This window comes from Piliocolobus tephrosceles, chromosome 21 (genome assembly GCF_002776525.5).
Source record: "Piliocolobus tephrosceles isolate RC106 chromosome 21, ASM277652v3, whole genome shotgun sequence".
Lineage (NCBI taxonomy): Eukaryota > Metazoa > Chordata > Mammalia > Primates > Cercopithecidae > Piliocolobus > Piliocolobus tephrosceles.
The window spans coordinates 21,761,894-21,779,587 of NC_045454.1; the positions used below are offsets into that span (position 1 = coordinate 21,761,894).

Genomic DNA, 17,694 nt, shown 5'->3' on the forward strand with positions numbered 1-17,694 from the left:
ATAGAGTCTCACTCTGTCACCCAGGCTGGAGTGCAGTGGCACGATCTCAGCTCTCTGCAACCTCTGCCTCTCAGGCTCAAGTGGTTTTCCTGCCTCATTCTCCCAAGTAGCTGGAATTACATGTGCACACCACTATGCCCGGCCTCTTTTTGTTTTTTTTGACAAGAAGTCTCGATCTGCAACCTCTGCCTCCAGGTTCAGGCAATTCTTCTGCCTCAGCCTCCCGAGTAGCTGGGATTACAGGCGCCCGCCACCACGCCTGGCTAGTTTTTGCATTTTTAGTAGAGACGGGGTTTCACCATGTTGGCCAGGCTGGTGTCGAACTCCTGACCTCAAGTGATCCACCTGCCTCGACCTCTCAAAGTGCTGGGATTACAGGCGTGAGCCACCATGCCTAGCCTAATTTTTGCATTTTTAGTAGAGATGGGGTTTTGCCATGTTGGCCAGGCTGGTCTCAAACTCCTGGCCTGAAGCTATCCACCTGCCTTAGCCTTAGTCCTGGAATTAGAAGCATTAGCCACCGTGTCCAGCCCATCCTGCTGTATTTTAATAAGTACGTAATATTTACCATTAAAAATAACTTTCACATATAGGCATCTTTCAATCCCCACCCAGCCTGTTGATCATTAACTACTTGCTGTTCTGGAGAGCAGGGGGCACTGCTCCTCCCTCCATTTTACAGAAAGTAAACTGGGCTCCATGGGGTCCCATGGGGTGGGAGTGGGACTGGGATGGAATCAGTGTGGGGTGAGCCACAGAGCCCTGGAGCATCACTGGTCCCTCTATCCATCCAGTGCGGGGGCCTGAAGGGAATCCTGGCTTCCTGTCCTTGAAGCTGGCCTCTTGTCTGTCTTTCCATGTCTCCCTGCCCTGTTTCTTCAGGTTGGCATCTCTAAAGCTGGGTCTCTGTTGCCATGGGCCTGACTCCAGTAAGGCTTTGTCACCCAGTCTCTTCTGACATCACTGTCCCTCCCCATCTGTCTTTGAGTGTTCCTATCTCATCTCCTTGTCTGTCTCCATCTGTCTCTTGGTTTTCTCCCCGTCTCCCTTCCCACTGCACAGTCTCTGATGGTTCTCATCTCTGCCTCTGAGCCTCCTCCTCACAGCGCCATCTCTACTTCTGCCTGCCACATTCTGTGTGTGTCTCTCCCTGTTCTCAGGAAGACTCGTGTACATTAAAAAAAAAAAAAAAGGCGGGCGGCGTCGCACGACTGTAGTCCCAGCAGTTTGGGAGGCCGAGACGGGCGGATCACGAGGTCAGGAGATCGAGACCATCCTGGCTAACACGGTGAAACCCCGTCTCTACTAAAAATACAAAAAATTAGCCGGCGAGGTGGCCGGCGCCTGTGGTCCCAGCTACTCGGGAGGCTGAGGCAGGAGAATGGCGTGAACCCGGGAGGCGGAGGTTGCAGTGAGCTGAGATCCAGCCACTGCACTCCAGCCTGGGCGACAGAGCAAGACTCTGTCTCTCAAAAAAAAAACAAAAACAAAAACAAACAAACAAACAAAAGATAAAACATTTAGGGGGTACAAGTGCAGAGTCCTTACTGGATACATGTCACGGCGAGGCCTGGGCCTTTAGTGAACCCGAATAGTGAGCAACGTACCCAACTGGTAACCGTTCAGGTTCCCCCACGCTCCCGCCTTTTGGAGTCTGCAGTGCCTGTTGCCCCACTCTGCACGTCCATCTGTACCTACTGTTCTGCTCCCACTCGGAAGTGAGAATCACATGCATTTGGAAGTGTCCTTTCTGCAGCCATTCTCTCTTCCCATCTTCTCCCGTGCCCCTATACTTGCAGTGATCACAAGGGGGGTCGGGGTAGGAAAGACTAGTGATGGGGGGAAGGGGCTTTGAGGATCCTGGGGCTGGGTGGTCTGGCCCAGGTGGCAGGGGGCTAAAGGGCACTTCCTGCCAGGGAGGGAGGCTCTCACCCTCTGACCAGACTGGAAAATGTGACGTCAGAGAGGGGGCAGTAAGGCAGGGAAGACAGGAACGGAGAAATTCGACACCTCTTCTGGGGGACCTCCATCCCTGAGACGTCTTGGTATTATCCATCCCCAGACTTATGCCCCACCAAGTCCTGCCCAACCTGCTCCCTCCTAATGGAGGGTTCTGATGGCTGTGTCCCTGGGAGACCCCCTCTCCTCCCCATACTCAGACCCTGCCATCTCCCTCCTCTGCCTTGGTCCCTGCCCCAGCCTCCTTCCAGACTTCCAGCCACACTGGTGGTCGCAGGGCTTTTTTTTTTTTTTTGAGACAGTCTCTGTCACCAAGGCTGGAGTGCAGTGGTGCGATCTCGGCTCACTGCAACCTTTTACGGGGTTCAAGCGATTCTCCTGCTTCAGCCCTCCCAAGTAGCTGGGACTACATGCACCCACCACTATGCCCAACTAATTTTTGTATTTTTCAGTAGGGACGGGGTTTCACTATGTTGGCCAGGCTGGTCTTGAACTCGTGACCTCAAGTGATCTGCGTACCTTGGCCTCCCAAAGTGCTGGGATTACAGGCCTGTGCCACCACGCCCAGTACACGTCTGTGCTGCCCAGGACCTTGCTGCTGCTTGAATTTTCTCAGCTTTTTGGGGTTTGCTGCTGCCTTCCGCGTAAAGCTTAAGCTCTCAGCCTGGCATTGAAGTCCCTGCACAGACACCCCTTCAGACAGGCAGAGGCCAGCTTGGAGCTGGGAAAAGAGGGGGACAGACCCTGAGTCTCTGTTCTCTCTCTCCATCTGTGGGTCTCTCCTCCTTTTTTATTTCCCAGCTTCAAAGGAGAGAACAGAGACCAAAAGGGATATAGAGGCTTAGAGACAAGAAATGGAGGGGCACCCACAGAGACAGAGATACAGAGGTGCCCACCGAGACTTAGAGCATGGTGAGCTGGCTGGGCGTGGCAGACTGGGGAAGCTCGAAAGCCCCAGAGGAGACTTGGGGGTGGACAGTTCCTTCAGGAAGGGCCCCCTCACCCACAGGTGTGCTCTGGGTGCCCCCATCCTGCCCTGACCACTCTGGGCTCTGTCAGGGCATTGAGCCTATTTTCTGCCACTGGACCTTGAGCTCTAAGGGTGCAAGGCCCAGGACTTTTAGTCACCATTGTGTCCCCAAGCACTGTTCAGACCCTTGGTGAGTCTGCTGGATGGAGGAGGGCCTAGAAGGCTGTGAGCTCCAGAAGGGAAGGGCCTAGATCTCCTACCTTAATGCTGAGAACACAGGAGGTAGCCAGGCCACAGGTGTGGGCCTCGGCTTGGCTCAACCCTTGCCACTGGTGCCCCCTTTCTCCTCTGGAATAGGCGGCACTCAGCATGTGTGGAAGAGGTTTGAAGAGGGAATGGGTGCGCAGGAAGGGCTCAGAAGCCCCTGCCTGGGTGTTTGTCTGGGTATACTCTCAAGGCTCGCTGCCATTTCCACGTGTGGGGAAGCCAAGCCCTGCTCCCCACAGCGTGCTTCCATGCCCAGCCGGGGTGGAAATGAACATAAATTTATTGAAACTGGTTTTGGGGCAGGGGATGGGTGGACAGCTGGGGGTTTTCCAAAGAGAACTGAGGGAGGAGCCAGCGCCCGGCCAGGTGGAAGCGGGTGCCTGGCCACAGACCCTATCTCAGGCCCAGCTTCTTCTTTTCCTTCTGCTTCTTGCGGACCACGTCCAGATTCCGGTCCTTCCACATACTCTTGCGAAGCTTGATGGGGCGTGAGCCCACATACTTTCCTGTGGAGACAGAGGGTTCGAGGCAGGCTCGGTCAGGCTTAGGTCAGCGCTTGCTATGCCCGCAGTCCCCAGGGGAGGCCACACCCACCATTCATCTCACGCATGGCGCGCACGTAGTCGCTGGGGTCCTTGAAGCTGACGAAGCCGTAGCCCTTGGTCTTGCCTGTGCGCTTGTCACGGATCACCTTGGCCTTAAGGAAGGATGGGAAGCGGCTGAAGGCGCGTGCCAAGATGTCATCGTTCACCTCATTGCCCAGATCCCCACAGAAGATCCGGAAGTCATCTGGGGATGGGGGAGAGACGACGTCAGAGGATGCAGAGGCCTTGCCCGGTGTCTACCTTGTCTGAATGACCCCACCTTTTCGGAGGTATCCAGTCTCTGCCTAGGGACCTCTTAGTAATAATGGTCAACACCTACTGACCCTGCGCCAGGAGCTCTGCTGGGCACCTGGAGCGGTGTTTTCCATTTCTGGCACTCCCAACCATGCTTTTACACTGAGGCACAGAGAGGTCAAGTCACTGCTCTAAGTGACACAAGCAGGAAGTGGTGGAGCTGGGACAAGAGCTCAGGCATCTGGCTTGAGTTCTTACTTTTAACCGTGAACTGCACTGCCCTCCCCACCCTAGGGCCACCTCACTCATTCCCGTAGTAACACCCCTAACTCTGCCCCAGCCCTGGCCTTTCCTCTGAGCCTCGGCATCCCTTGGTCCCCTGGGGCCGTCACCCACTGGCTGCCCATCATGGCACCTCAGGAACATGGGCTTCAGCTTTCCTCAGCCCTGCTTCCCCTGCAAAGCCTGCCCTAACTCCCCCTTGAGACCTGGACATGCTGCCTGCTATTCTGCCACGGCTGTACCCAGCTGACATTCTCACGCTGCCTCTGAGTTGGGCCTGTGCTTCCACTGAACATGCTCTGTCCCAAAGAATCCCTGTCTCCACAAGGGAGGGGAGGAGGCAGATAGGCTTAAAAGGCTAAGTGAGCCAAACGCAGTGGCTCATGCCTGTGATCCCAGCATTTTGGGAGGCCGAGGGAGGTGGACCACTTGAGCTCAAGAGTTCAAGACCAGCCTGACCAATGTGGTGAAACCCCATCTCTACCAAAAAATACAAAAATTAGCTGGGTGTGGTGATGGGTGCCTGTGATCCCAGCTACTCGGAAGGCTGAGGTGGGAGAACTGCTTGAACCCAGGAGGTGGAGGTTACAGTGAGCCAAGATTACACCACTGCACTCTAACCTGGGTGACAGTGCGAGACTCTGTCTCAAAAAAAAAGAGAAAAAAAAAAAAGAAGAAAAACAAACAAACAAAAAAAACAGGCTAAGTGACTTGCCCAAGGTCACAGAGCTAGGGTCTTCTCTGGGCCAGGTGGACGGTCCCAGGAGAGGGGCAGAAGTCAAACACTGAGGCAGGAGGGGTCCATCTCCTTCCTCGGCCATTGCTGCGGCTGCCCCATGGTGTCTGTGATTTGGGACACTCTAAGCACAAGTTAAGCGATGCCAGAGGCAAACAACTGGCCAAACTCAGAAGGTGGGACCTTGTACATGACAACTGCCCTGGACACTTCAAAAAATATATACCAAACAACGAAGTAGGAAAGAGACCGTGCTTATTAAGATATAATCGAGGCTGGGCGTGTATATGGTTTCTTTGTTTTTAGCTCAGCCATTTGAAGCAAGTTTTAAGTGATCACTTCTAAATCTCTCAATATTTATCTCCTAAGAAAAGAGATATTTTGGCCAGGCATGATGGCTCATGCCTGTAATCCCAGCACTTTGGGAGGCAGAGGCAGGCGGATCACGAGGTCAGGAGTTCGAGACCAGCCTGGCCAGCACGGTGAAACCCCGTCTCTACTGAAAATATAAAAAATTAGCCAAGCATGGTGGCGCGCGCCCGTAGTCCCAGGTACTCGGGAGGCTGGGGCAGGAGAATTACTTCAACCCGGCAGGTGGAGGCTGCAGTGAGCCGAGATAGGGCCACTGCACTCCAGCCTGGGTGATGGAGTGAGACTCCGTCTCAAAAACAAAACAAAACAAAACAAAAAAACCAAAAAGATATAATTGAGGGACATAAAACTGCATGCATGCTGGTTCAGGGCAAAAACATTAATAGTTCTAAGAGAGTTTTGGGACACTTAGGGAAATACGAATATAAACTAAAAATAAGATACCGAAGAATTAATTTTCTTAGAGTTGATAATGGTCTTATGATGTGCAAAAAGTATCTCTTTTCTTTTTCTTTCGTTTGTTTTCAGATGGAGTCTCGTTCTATTGTCAGGCTGGAGTGCAGTGGCCTGATTTCGGCTCACTGCAACCTCTACCTCCTGGGTTCAGGTGATACTCCTGTTTCAACCAACCAAGTAGCTGGGATTATAGGTGCCTCCCACCATGCCTGGCTAATTTTTTTGTATTTTCAGTAGAAACAGGGTTCCACGAAGTTGGCCAGGCTGGTCTTGAACTCCTGACCTCAAGTGAGCCGCCTGCCTCCACCTCCCAAAGTGCTCGGATTACAGGTGTGAGCCACCGTGCCTGGCCAAAATCTCTCTTTTCTTAGGAGATAAATACTGAGATATTTAGAAGTGATGACTTCACTTATAACTTGCTTCAAACGACTGAGCTAAAAACAAAGAAACCATATATGTACACGAAGAGAAAAAAAGTGAACACAGCAAAATGTTAATTGCAGAATCTACATGGTGGGTAGACAGCTGTTTACTGTGCCATTCTTTGTTTAAATTTTTTCCCGGCCAGGCGCAGTGGCTCACGCCTATAATCCCAGCACTTTGGGAGCCTGAGGCAGGAGAATCACTTGAACCTGGGGGGCGGAAGCTGCAGTGAGCCAAGATCGCGCTACTGCACTCCAGTGTGGGCAACTGAGTGAGACTCCATCTCATAAAAAAAAAAAAAATTTTTTTTTTTTCTAAGAGTTGGGAAAAAAAAGAATGCTCTCTGAAGCCAGGCACCTCATGAGTAAAACGGGCTATAAAGCCCCATGTCCCTGTCACCTCCACCAAGCTCTGACCCATGGCTGGGTGAGGAACCAGCCCCTGAGCCACAGCCTCCCCTCCCCAAGGTGGGCTAACAACAGCGCCCACCCTACTGAGAAAGGTGGAGTTACCAGGTTCACCCTCCCAGTCTGCATCCCAAGAACGGCAGCCTGGTCTGACCTTGGCTGAGCCATGCCTGACCTCGAGCTTCAGCAGCTTACCTGCATCCCACTCCAGCAGGCTGGGGTCCTCCCAGCTGCTCCCTGCTGCTGTGCGAATGCAGCGTTTCAATTTCTCTGGCTTCCCCTTCTTCTTGTCTTCACCCAGGGGCTCTGGGACCTGCAGAGGAAAGGGGAGGGGTGCAAAGGGCTTGATATTGGAGTCTCCCACTGTCCATTGATCCCTGGCCCTCTTGCCACCACAGTAAGGGCTGGATGTGCTTCTGGATGTGGGGCACATGTGTCCGCCTCCCTCCCCCGGGTCCTCCTGCTGCCCGGTCCATCTGTGTGGAAGTTCCTGGGCCCCTGTCTGCCCCCTGTCCCCTCACCACTAGGCTCCCTGCTTACCTCAAGAGCCATGAGGCCAGGGGGTGGCTCTGGCCGAGGGGGCCGGGGCCGAGGACGCAGGGACAGGAGTTCAGGAATGCGCAGTGGGGGCAGAAGGCCGCGGACGACCTCCAACGGGAGGGGCAGGGGCTCAGGCTCGGGCAATGGCATGGCCAGGGCCAGAGGCAGGCTGGGCCCAATGACTGCAGGGCCAGCTGGGGCAGCTCCTGCCCCGACGGCCACAGCTGCACTAGCCTCCTCCAGCCCAGCCGCCGCTGCCACCACTGCCTCTTCTTTCTCTTTCAGGCCCAACCCCAGGCCTAGGCCCAGCTCTCGGGGTGCTGCTGGCTCTTCCTGTGGGTGAGAGGAGAGCATGAGGGGGGCTGGCTCACAGGCTCAGACCTTACTCTCATCCCCATTCCGTCCAACGAAGCAAGGGCCAGGGGGCCAGAGAGCAGCCAAGAGACACCCAGGCAGTCTCCAGCCAGACAAACACAGAGAAGGAGAAACATAGGCAGAGAGAGACAGCCACAGACAAGAACATCAGGAACAATCAAAAGAGAAATATTCCAATAGCATGTGTTTCTCTCTGTACTTGCTTCACAAAAGGAGAGAACAGATTTTGCCACAGAAAGACAGACGCAGAAAGAGACAGAGATGAAGGCAGAGTGAGAAGGTAGAGAAACAGAAAGTCAGGGGAGAGGCCAACTCAGACATAGCCCATTGGGCCAGGATGGATGGTCTCCCCGTCCACTGCACGTCTGACCATTAGTTCCCTGTCCACACTCACCAGAGGGGGCCTCAGCGCAGCCATGGAGCCCAGCGGAGGCCCTGGAGCCCGAGCCATTGGTGGGAGCATCATGGGTGGTCCAGGGGGCCCAGGCAGAGGGGGGCCCACGAGGGCCTGGTGAGGGGGCCGCAGGGCCATAGGGCGGGGGCCGGCTGCTGCAGAGGAGAGAGCGGAATCTGTCAGGGTGTTAGTGGGGAGTTCCAGGGCCTGGGGGGAGTTATGTGGCAGGGATGATGACCCTGGCCCCTCACCTGCTCTCTGTAGCACGTGGGGGACGAAGGCTGGACGCAGGATAGGGGCCCTCTGGGGGGCCACAGCTGTGGGAGAGAGAGATGGGGGTGTGTGTCATGGGGGACAGGGGCACTTGGGGCAAGGTGTGTGTGCAGGTGTGCGTGTGTGTGTGTGCACTCTCAGCATACAAGAAATCCTGGAGAAGAGTCTGGGGAGCCCTCCTGGAGATGTGGGGGCCTCTCCCCTGGTTCATTCCATGAAAATTTACCACTGAGGAGCTCCTCTGGCTCAGCCCTGTGGCAGGCAATGCTGGGGACACACCCACAGACCCAGGGTTCTCAGGGAGCTCCTGGTCCAGAGGAGGGAATGGAGACATCACTAGAGAAGGAGAGCCAATGGGGACCAGGGCTGGAAGTGGGGAAGCACAGGCAGCGGGATCAGTGCTAAGAGAGGGAAGCCCTCTGACCCAGCCAGGCCTAGGGAAGGCTTCCTGGAGAAAGGGACCTGTGAGCTGAGACCCGAGGGACAATGAAGTGTTAGGCAAAGGGTGACTGGGAATATTATTGGCAGGGAGAACATTTATAAGCAAAACCTTTCCCTTTTCAGTTTAGTGTAACTGTAATAGAAGAAGCGGGGCTTAGAGAGTGTCATGAGAAGGGCTGAGCGGCCAGCAGACACCCAAGTAGAGCTGTGTTATTTTGAAAGCACAGCATTCTTGGCTGAACCACAGGTGTCCTCCTGAGGGCACTGGGGAGCCACAGCAGGGTTGGAAGCTGGGCAGTGGGAGTAGGTCAGATTTGCATTTTGATCAAAACCATACTAAAAACTAAGAGACATTACAACTTCTCAGAGATCACCAGATTGAAAAGTTTAACAGGATTTAGGTAACATAAGTAGCATGTTTGGTTTAACAGAGATTATACCAGAATTTTACATCCAAATAAGAACACGCATCCTTTTCATACATATAAGGAAGTAATGTCCTACAAATTGATAGCGTGAGTAAAGGTTATTTGAAGAACAAAAGGTGGAATGTGGAAAATGGCCTGCGGGGGAGGATGGCTGGAAGATTACAGCTGGGTGACAGTGAGCAGGGAGAGAAGGGACCTTAACAAAAGCACTGCTGGCACATCCCAGAAATGTTCGGGCTGCTGGGGATCTCTCCCTGCAAGAAGCAAGGTCATGTAGGGTTGTGACTGCCAGGGGAAGAGCCTGGTGCTTGTCTCAACAGTCTGTTCATCCCATCAACAGACAGTACATAATGCTTCCTATGTGGCAGGTACTGAGACTTCTGCCCCTCATGGAGCTTGTATTTCAGAGGATGCAAAAGATGATAGCCATAGTCAATAAGAAATGATACAGCTTAATATAAGGTGTTAAGTGCTGTGGCAATTTGGAATTAGGACTGACAGCAGGAGGGTTGGTTTGCAATGATCAGGTTAAAACAAAATTGACTTGACATCCACAGGAAGGACATGATCAGGTTTGTGCTTTAGGATGACAACATCAAGTTGGGATGAAATGCAAAGGGTGATTTAGAGCAAAGATTCAGGCAAGAGGCTGAGGTCATGTAAACAAGAGTGCCTGATTAAATGTGGGGGTCCCTGGCCCCAGACTCACCTGCCCGCCGCAGGAACATGGCTTCTCGAGCCTCTGGACTGTCCAGGTGACTCCGATCACCAGGGCCAAAGCCAACTGTTGGGAGGGAAAAGGCAAGGATGGTGGGAGGAGAGTCCTGGGCACACCTTTTTACCACCCTGCCTGACTGCCCAACCCCCTCACCTTGCCACTCTTTACTTACCAGGGCCTACAAAAGGAGGGCCACCCACCATGGGAGGAACTACTGTGGCTGCAGCAGCTGCCCGGGCCTCCAGAGTCTGCTGGACCTGTCGGGGAAGAGGTCAGGGTGAGGGGCCTGACTTGGCATTCCCCATCTGCTGAGGCCAGTTCACCCCAAGAGACCAAGAGCTTCATGCTTTATGCTCTGTATGTGACTGGCTATCTCAGGTCTCAGCTACAATGCCACTTCTCGGGGAGGCTTTTGGGATCACACTAGGGCTCTCTGAGCAGCAGCTTCTCTCACCACCTTATTTCATCTTCCCCACAGCACTTAGCACCGACTGCAACTGTGTCCAACCTGTCCTCCCCATCTAACATGCACAACCTCCATCCAAGCCACCATTAGCTCCTGTCTAGATTACTGTACTAGCCCCTTCCTCCATCTCCTGGCTTCTGCCCTTGTCCTTTACAGTCTATTCTTTTTTTTTTTTTTTTTTGAGACGGAGTCTCGCTCTGTCACCCAGGCTGGAGTGAGGTGGTACAAGCTTGGCTCACTGCAACCTCCGCCTCCCGGGTTCAAGTGATTTTCCTGCCTCAGCCTCCTGAGTAGCTGGGATTACAGGAGTCCACCAACACGCCCGGCTAATTTTTGTATTTTTAGTAGAGATGGGGTTTCACCATGTTGGCTAGGCTGGTCTTGAACTCCTGACCTCGTGATCCACCCGCCTTGGCCTTCCACATTGCTGGGATTACAGGCGGGAGCAACCGTGCCTGGCTGTCAGGGTTCTTAAAATGGCTGTAAGGGTCTCCAAGATTTGGCCTCACCTCTCTGTCCTTATTTCCTCCCACTTTCCTCTTTGCTCACTCCACTGTCACTGGTCTCCTTGCTGTTTCTTGAACACAACAGGTTCAGGGCTTTTTTTTTTTTTTTTGAGACAGAGTCTCGCTCTGTCACCAGTCTCAAGTGCAGTGGTGCAATCTTGGCTCACTGCAACCTCCGCTTCCCGAGTTCAAGCGATTCTCCTGCCTCAGCCTCCCAAGTAGCTGGGACTACAGGCGTGTGCCACTACACCCAGCTAATTTTTCTATTTTTAGTAGAGATGGGGTTTCACCATGTTGGCCAGGATGGACTCGGATCTCCTGACCTTGTGATCTGCCCATCTTGGCCTCCCAAAGTGCTGGGATTACAGGTGTGAGCCACCGCACCCGGCACTCAGCCTATTCTCAATAATTTCTCTCTTTCTCTACTAGTCATATATAGCTGGCTACCGAGCACTTGAAATGTGACTGAAAATAATGAACTATTAAATATGAATTTTAAATATATCAGAACATTCTCATCATTGCAGAAAGCTCTACTGGACAATATGCTCTAGAATATAAGCTCCCAAAGGGCAGAATTGTCTCCCTCAGTCATTACTGTGTTCTCAGTGCCTGGCACATAAAATATTTGTCATGCTAATTAGTCAACAAGCTAAAACGTCAACAGCTCTCTGTACACAAACACCTACTGTGTTCGAGGCATTGTGTTCCCTGACTTATATGCCTTAGCTCAGCCATACCTGCTGGTATGTGTTGGTCGCGATAATTGGGCGGATCACAGGAGCCGCTGGGACCTGCATCGCTTCTACCGTGGGGACCGTGGGCACCGCAGGCACAGCAGTTGGGATTCCGGGTACTGGAGCCCCCAGAACTTCCTGCTCAAACCTGGAGGAGAAGAACAGACACCAGCGCTCAGGACCTCGTACCAATTTTGGAACTCTGGGTATATCGCGAGGGGACCCTCACCCCTGCCAACCTCTCCGCTATCCCCGCCCTCACAATCCCGAAGGTCCCACTTCCCCATGTTAGAGCCGTATCTCTGGCCTATCGAGGCCTGGAGGCTCCGGGATTCGGTGGCTCTGGCTCTGGGACGACTTTTATCACTCCCTGTCGCGGGCCTTACAGGGCCATCTCCGCCTCCATTTCCTTCAAGCGTTCCTCGCCGCTCTTGCCCGGGATGCCAGCGCCAGGACCCGGGACCACGGGTCCTCCTGCACCCGGGAGTCCTGGGGCTGGCCCCGCCCCAGCCATCGCTGCCGCCGTCGTTGTCGCCGCTACTACTGTCTCAGCTTAGCTGCCGCTGCTGGTTCTGCTGTCTACTCTCCGCCTTCGTCTGGGTGGGCGCCCGAGGATGACGTCCAGCGAAAGCGACGGGCGGTGGCGCATGACGTCATACGTTCGGGCGCGAGAGCCAATGAGATTTTGCCACACCCTCAGGGGAATATAGGCCAATCAGAGTGAGAGAAGGACACAGGAACGCAAGAACCTGGGCCTATGAAAACACAGCGAAGAGAGGCGGCCCCGCCTTCCTGGGGGACCACGGGCTAATGAGAGCGAAGCAAAGTCAGTTGGGCCCATCCCCAATATGGAATGTGGACCTTTGAGAACGCAGGAAACTTCGGAGGACCCTCCTGTGCCACCGCGGAGCCCGCGCCGGAAGTTTAAAAAGACGCTCAAGTCCGCGTCAACCCCAGGATTGGGCAAGGCTGGGAGGCCTGGGGTTCCCTATCCTGGAGTAGGTTGACACCCGACCTGTGATTCCCACGAAGACCAGAGACGCCGAGGAGGAAGCGCCTGACCCGGGCTTCCTGGACGACAGCTGAAGACATTTCAGGAGGCTGTTCACCGTGGGAGTCAAGGCCCAGAAACTAGTACAACTCAGAGGAGCACGTCCGTGGGCTTGGTCCCTGTCCTTTCCTTTCTTGGGCCACAGCTGACCCTTTTTCTTTCTTTCTTTTTATCCCCGTAGCCCTCACAAGTGTTTTATTCTGAGTATTTTCAAACATGCACATTAGGGGTTATAGTGTAACGAACTCTTAAGTACCTCTCAAACGCTACCAATATTCAACACGTCTGGATTTCACTTGATCTATACTTCTCTTTGTCACGCGCGTCCGTGTGAAGAGAGCACCAAGCAGGCTTTGTGTGGGCAACAAGGCTGTTGATTTCACCTGGGTGCAGGCGGACTGAGTCCGAAAAAGGTGTCAGCAAAGAGTGGTGGGATTATCATTAGTTCTTACAGGTTTGGGATAGGCTACAAAGTACATTCTCAAGGGCGGGGAGAATGTTACAAAGTATGTTACAAAGTACCTTCTTAAGGGCAGGGGAGAATGTTACAAAGTACCTTTTAAAGGTGGGCGGAGAATATATCCTTTCAGTTAGGGTGGGGCAGGAACAAATCACAATGGTGGAATGTCATCAGTTAAGGCTATTTTCACTTCTTTTGTGGATCTTCAGTTGCTTCAAGCCATCTGGATGTATACCTGCAGGTCACAGAGGATATGATGGCTTAGCTTGGGCTCAGAGGCCTGACACTCTTATTTTGTATTTTAATTTTAATTTATGTATTTGTTTTGAGACTTAGTCTCGCTCTGTCACCCAGGCTGCAGTGCAGGTGCCATCTCAGCTCACTGCAACCTCCACCTCCCGGGTTCAATCTATTCTCCTACCCCGGCTTCGGGAGTAGCTGGGATTACAGGCGCGTGCCTCCATGCCTGGCTCATTTTTGTATTTTTAGAGGAGACGGGGTTTCACCATGTTGACCAGGGTGGTCTCGAATTCCTGACCTCAAGTGATCTATCTGCCTCAGCTTCCCAAAGTGCTGGGATTACAGGCGTGAGCCACCATGCCTGGCCTTTTATTTTTGTTACTATTTTTTGAGACAGCTCACTGCAACCTCCACCTCCTGGGCTCAAGGGATTCTCCTGCCTCAGCCTCCCTAGTAGGTGGGATTACATGTGTGTGCTACCACACCCGGCTAATTTTTGTATTTTTAGTAGAGGTGGGGTTTCACCATGTTGGCCAGGCTGGTCGCAAACTTCTGATCTCAAGTGATCCACTCGCCTCGGCCTCCCAGAGTGCTGGGATTACAGGCATGAGCCACTGCACATGGCCTTATACTTTACTTATTTTTATATTGTTTTGCTGGAGTAAAAGCAAATTGCAGACATCAACTCAGTCATAAATGCGCCATTATGTCTCCTTAACAGATAAGAACTTTTTTTTTTTTTTGAGATAGAGTATCTCTCTGTCGCCCAGGCTGGAGTGCAGTGGTGCGATCTTGGCTCACTGCAAGCTCCGCCTCCTAGGTTCACGCCATTCTCCTGCCTCAGCCTCCCGAGTAGCTGGGACTACAGGGACCCGCTACCACGCCCGGCTAATTTTTTTCTATTTTTATTAGAGACGGGGTTTCACTGTGTTAGCCAGTATGGTCTCGATCTCCTGTCCTTGTGATCTACCTGCCTCCGGCTCCCAAAGTGCTGGGATTACAGGCGTGAGCCACCGCGCCTGGCCGATAAGAACCATTTTTTAAAAATACCATTAACGCTGGGCTCAGTGGCTCACACCTGTAATCCCAGCACTCTGGGATGTGAAGGTGGGCGGATCACCTGAGGTCAGGAGTTCGAGACCATCCTGGCTAACATGGTGAAAGCCTGTCTCTACTAAAAATACAAAAATTAGCTGGGAGTGGTGGCGTGTGCCTGGGGTTCCAGCTACTTGGGAGGCTGAGGCAGGAGAATTGCTTGAACCCAGGAGACAGAGGTTTCAGTGAGCCGAGATCACGTTACTGCACTCCAGCCTGGCCGATAGAGTGAAACTCAGTCTCAAGGAAAAAAAAAAAAAAAAACCATTATGCCATTATGAATACCATCAAATTAATTTCTTAGTATCATTTAACACCCAGACCGTGTTCCGTTTTCCTTGTCTCAAAAATGTCTTTATACAATAGTAGAATCAGGATTAAAACAAGGTCCAAACATTGCATTTGATTGTCTTTTTTGTTTTTTTTTTCTGTCAAAACTTAATTTTTGCTTGCTCAGTTGTTTACCAACAAGAAAAACTTAGAGGCCAGGCGAGGTGGCTCACACCTGTAATCCCAGCACTTTGGGAGACCGAGGCGGGTGAATCACGAGGTCAGGAGTTTCAGACCAGCCTGGCCAACATGGTGAAACCCCATCTCTACTAAAAATACAAACATTAGCTGAGCGTGGTGGCGGGCGCCTGTAATCTGAGCTACTCGGGAGGCTGAGGCAGGAGAATTGCTTGAACCCGGGAGGCGGAGGTTGCAGTGAGCCAAGAGTGCACCACTGCACTGCAGTCCCAATGACAGTGCAAGACTCTGTGTCCAAAAAAAAAAAAAAAAAAATTTAATTTTATTGGCTGCTTTGGTTTCTTGAAGCTGCAGTATGAATCAGTACAAATGAATACCTGCCCACCTGCCATCTTTCTTTCCTTCCTTCCTCCCTTCTTTCTTTCTCCATTCCCCCTTTTGCCTTCTCTTCATTGAAGAAACTGGGTCATTTATCCTATAGGGTGTCACACATTTTGAATTTAACGAATTACATCCTTTTTGTTTCACTTGTTTCTGACTGCCTCCCGCCCCTTTCCCATATGCTTGTAATGAGAACTAAGGCTAGATGAGATTTAGGTTTAATTTGGTAAAAGCACACTTCATAGGTAATATTGATTGTATCCTATTGGATCCCATCAGAAGCACAAGATGTCTAGTTGCCTTCCTTTGGTGTGAGGATTGATCAGTGGTGTCATCCTGGTCTACCCATTTTAAGAAGCCCAATCAACCTTTCCCCTAATAGTTTTAGTAGCCCTTCATCATCATTACTTGTATCCATCACTTAATTAATGGCAAATAGTGGTTTTTGAATTCTAGTATTTTCTCTGAAGTTATTAGTTGTGATTCTTCCATAAATAACCTCTTCATCAGAAATTTGGTTACTTAGGCCGGGCACAGTGGCTCACACCTATAATCCCAGCACTCTGGGAGGCTGAGGCGGGCAGATTATCTGAGGTCAGGAGTTCAAGACTAGATTGGCCAACATGTTGAAACCCCACCTCTAGTAAAAATACAAAAATTAGCTGGGCATGGTGGCATGCTCCTGTAATCCCAGCTACTCGGGAGGCTGAAGCAGGGGAATCACTTGAACCCAGGAGGCAGAGGTTGCAGTGAGCCAAAATCTCACCACTGCCCTCCAGCCTGGGTGACAGCACGAGACCCTGTCTCAAAAAACAAACAAACAAACAATTTGGTTACTTGTATGTATAAGAAAAATAGAGAACATGCTTCTTTTATTTTATATATAAAACTTTTCAAAATAATGAATGGGTGCCTAGTATTCTTCAAAGGTGATTTCAATGAGGTATGAGTATCAACATGAACTTACACATTCAGGCATATTTGATGTGCTTCAAACCACTGTGGTTCTTTTTACTGTTCAACATGTCCCACCTTTGACCAGTGAGAGCCCTTCAGACTGGCTCCTGAGTTCCTTTGACTTGGCCACAGTAGTCTTGGAGGACTTCTTTGCTTCCTGGCATAAAATATCCTGTACACATTTTGCACATTTCTTGCCCCAGACCTGGAATCAGCTGTTTTCACAAGAGTCCCTAGTTCTTAGTCAGAAATGGCACTTAAGAGACCACAGTCTATACACTAGTGCTGCTCAGTTACTGGGGTGTCATTATATTTAGACCTTTTCAGGGGACTTAACCAGGGAAATATATATTTTTTAGAAAGAGAAAAATCATGACTTTATTCTGATATTTCCAGTTCATATGAAAGACTACAGGTGTTTACTTCGAGTTTATATTTGTTATCTTTTTTCATTTACACTAAAAACCTCAGTCCCTAATGACATTACATCACTACTTATTTGCTTTAGTATCTAATTTCAAAAAATATAAGGTAGAATCCCAAAATTTAAACAGTCTATTTTATCAAAATAAAAATGCCACTGTTATTGCTAACAATGTGACTACTGTATGAAGTTGAAGATTTTGTTGAGTTCAGTTGAAGGTGGGGGCCGGGAATTGTGATGAGGAGAGAGAGGAGGAGCAGGTACACTAAGGACTGTGCATGGGAAAGCCAACGTGGAAAGGCTGGGAAATAGCAACCAGCGGCAGGAGGAAAGCTGGGAGAGTGAAGGGGCTCTGGAGGCCAAGACAGGAGTTGTGTGAGAGATGGACAGCAAGGTTTAAAATCACAAAGCTGCCAAACTTCCAAATTTGAAAACTTCCTGCAACACCAGTAAAACTACCATCTGTGCATGTTTTTCTTCTGGGGTCAGGCAAATTAAATCTAATGTTCACTTAATTTGGGGAAAAAAAATTACCGAGACACGGGAAACCGTAATCCCAGTAGGCAAAGATTTGGGAGGCAGAGGCGGCAGAATCACTTGAGGCCAGGAGTTGGAGAGCAGCCTGGCCAACATGGTAAAGCTCCGACTCTACAAAAAAATACAAATATTAGCCAGACATGGTGGCAGGTGCCTGTAATCCCGGCTATTCAAGAGGCTGAGACATGAGAATTGCTTGAATCCAGGAGGCAGAGGTTGCAGTGAGTTGAGTTCATGCCACTGCACTTCAGCCTGGGCAACAGAGCCAGAATGTCTCAAAAAAAGAAAGAAAGAAAAAGAAAAAGAGCACCTAAGAACATCCAGCCATTTCAGATATGACAATGTGGTTAGGTGCGGTGACTCACGCCTGTAATCCTAGCACTTTGGGAGGCTGAGGCTGGCGGATCACTCGAGGTCAGAAGTTCAAGACCAGTCTGGCCAACATGAGGAAACCCCGTCCCTCCTAAAAGTATAAAAGTGAGCTGGGCATGG

The 17,694-nt window shown here is 51.2% G+C and overlaps 1 protein-coding gene across 2 annotated transcripts; it reads right to left on the minus strand.

Annotated features, from left to right (window-relative positions):
- Nucleotides 1-3,458: 3,458 nt before the first annotated feature.
- On the minus strand, nt 3,459-12,241 carry RBM42 (RNA binding motif protein 42). Of its 2 annotated transcripts, XM_023196943.1 has the most exons (10): nt 11,976-12,236; nt 11,593-11,737; nt 10,053-10,137; nt 9,872-9,946; nt 8,272-8,337; nt 8,021-8,196; nt 7,252-7,584; nt 6,907-7,024; nt 3,791-3,985; nt 3,459-3,702 (listed from the first exon to the last, which is right to left on the minus strand). In XM_023196943.1, the coding sequence occupies exons 1-10, from the start codon at nt 12,101-12,103 to the stop codon at nt 3,590-3,592; spliced, it is 1,434 nt and encodes a 477-aa protein (XP_023052711.1). In that variant the 5' UTR covers nt 12,104-12,236; the 3' UTR covers nt 3,459-3,589. The 2 variants fall into 2 exon arrangements, with proteins under 2 accessions (XP_023052711.1, XP_023052712.1); XM_023196944.2 differs by lacking the exon at nt 8,272-8,337 and having other exon boundaries at nt 8,021-8,175; nt 11,976-12,241.
- Nucleotides 12,242-17,694: the final 5,453 nt, after the last annotated feature.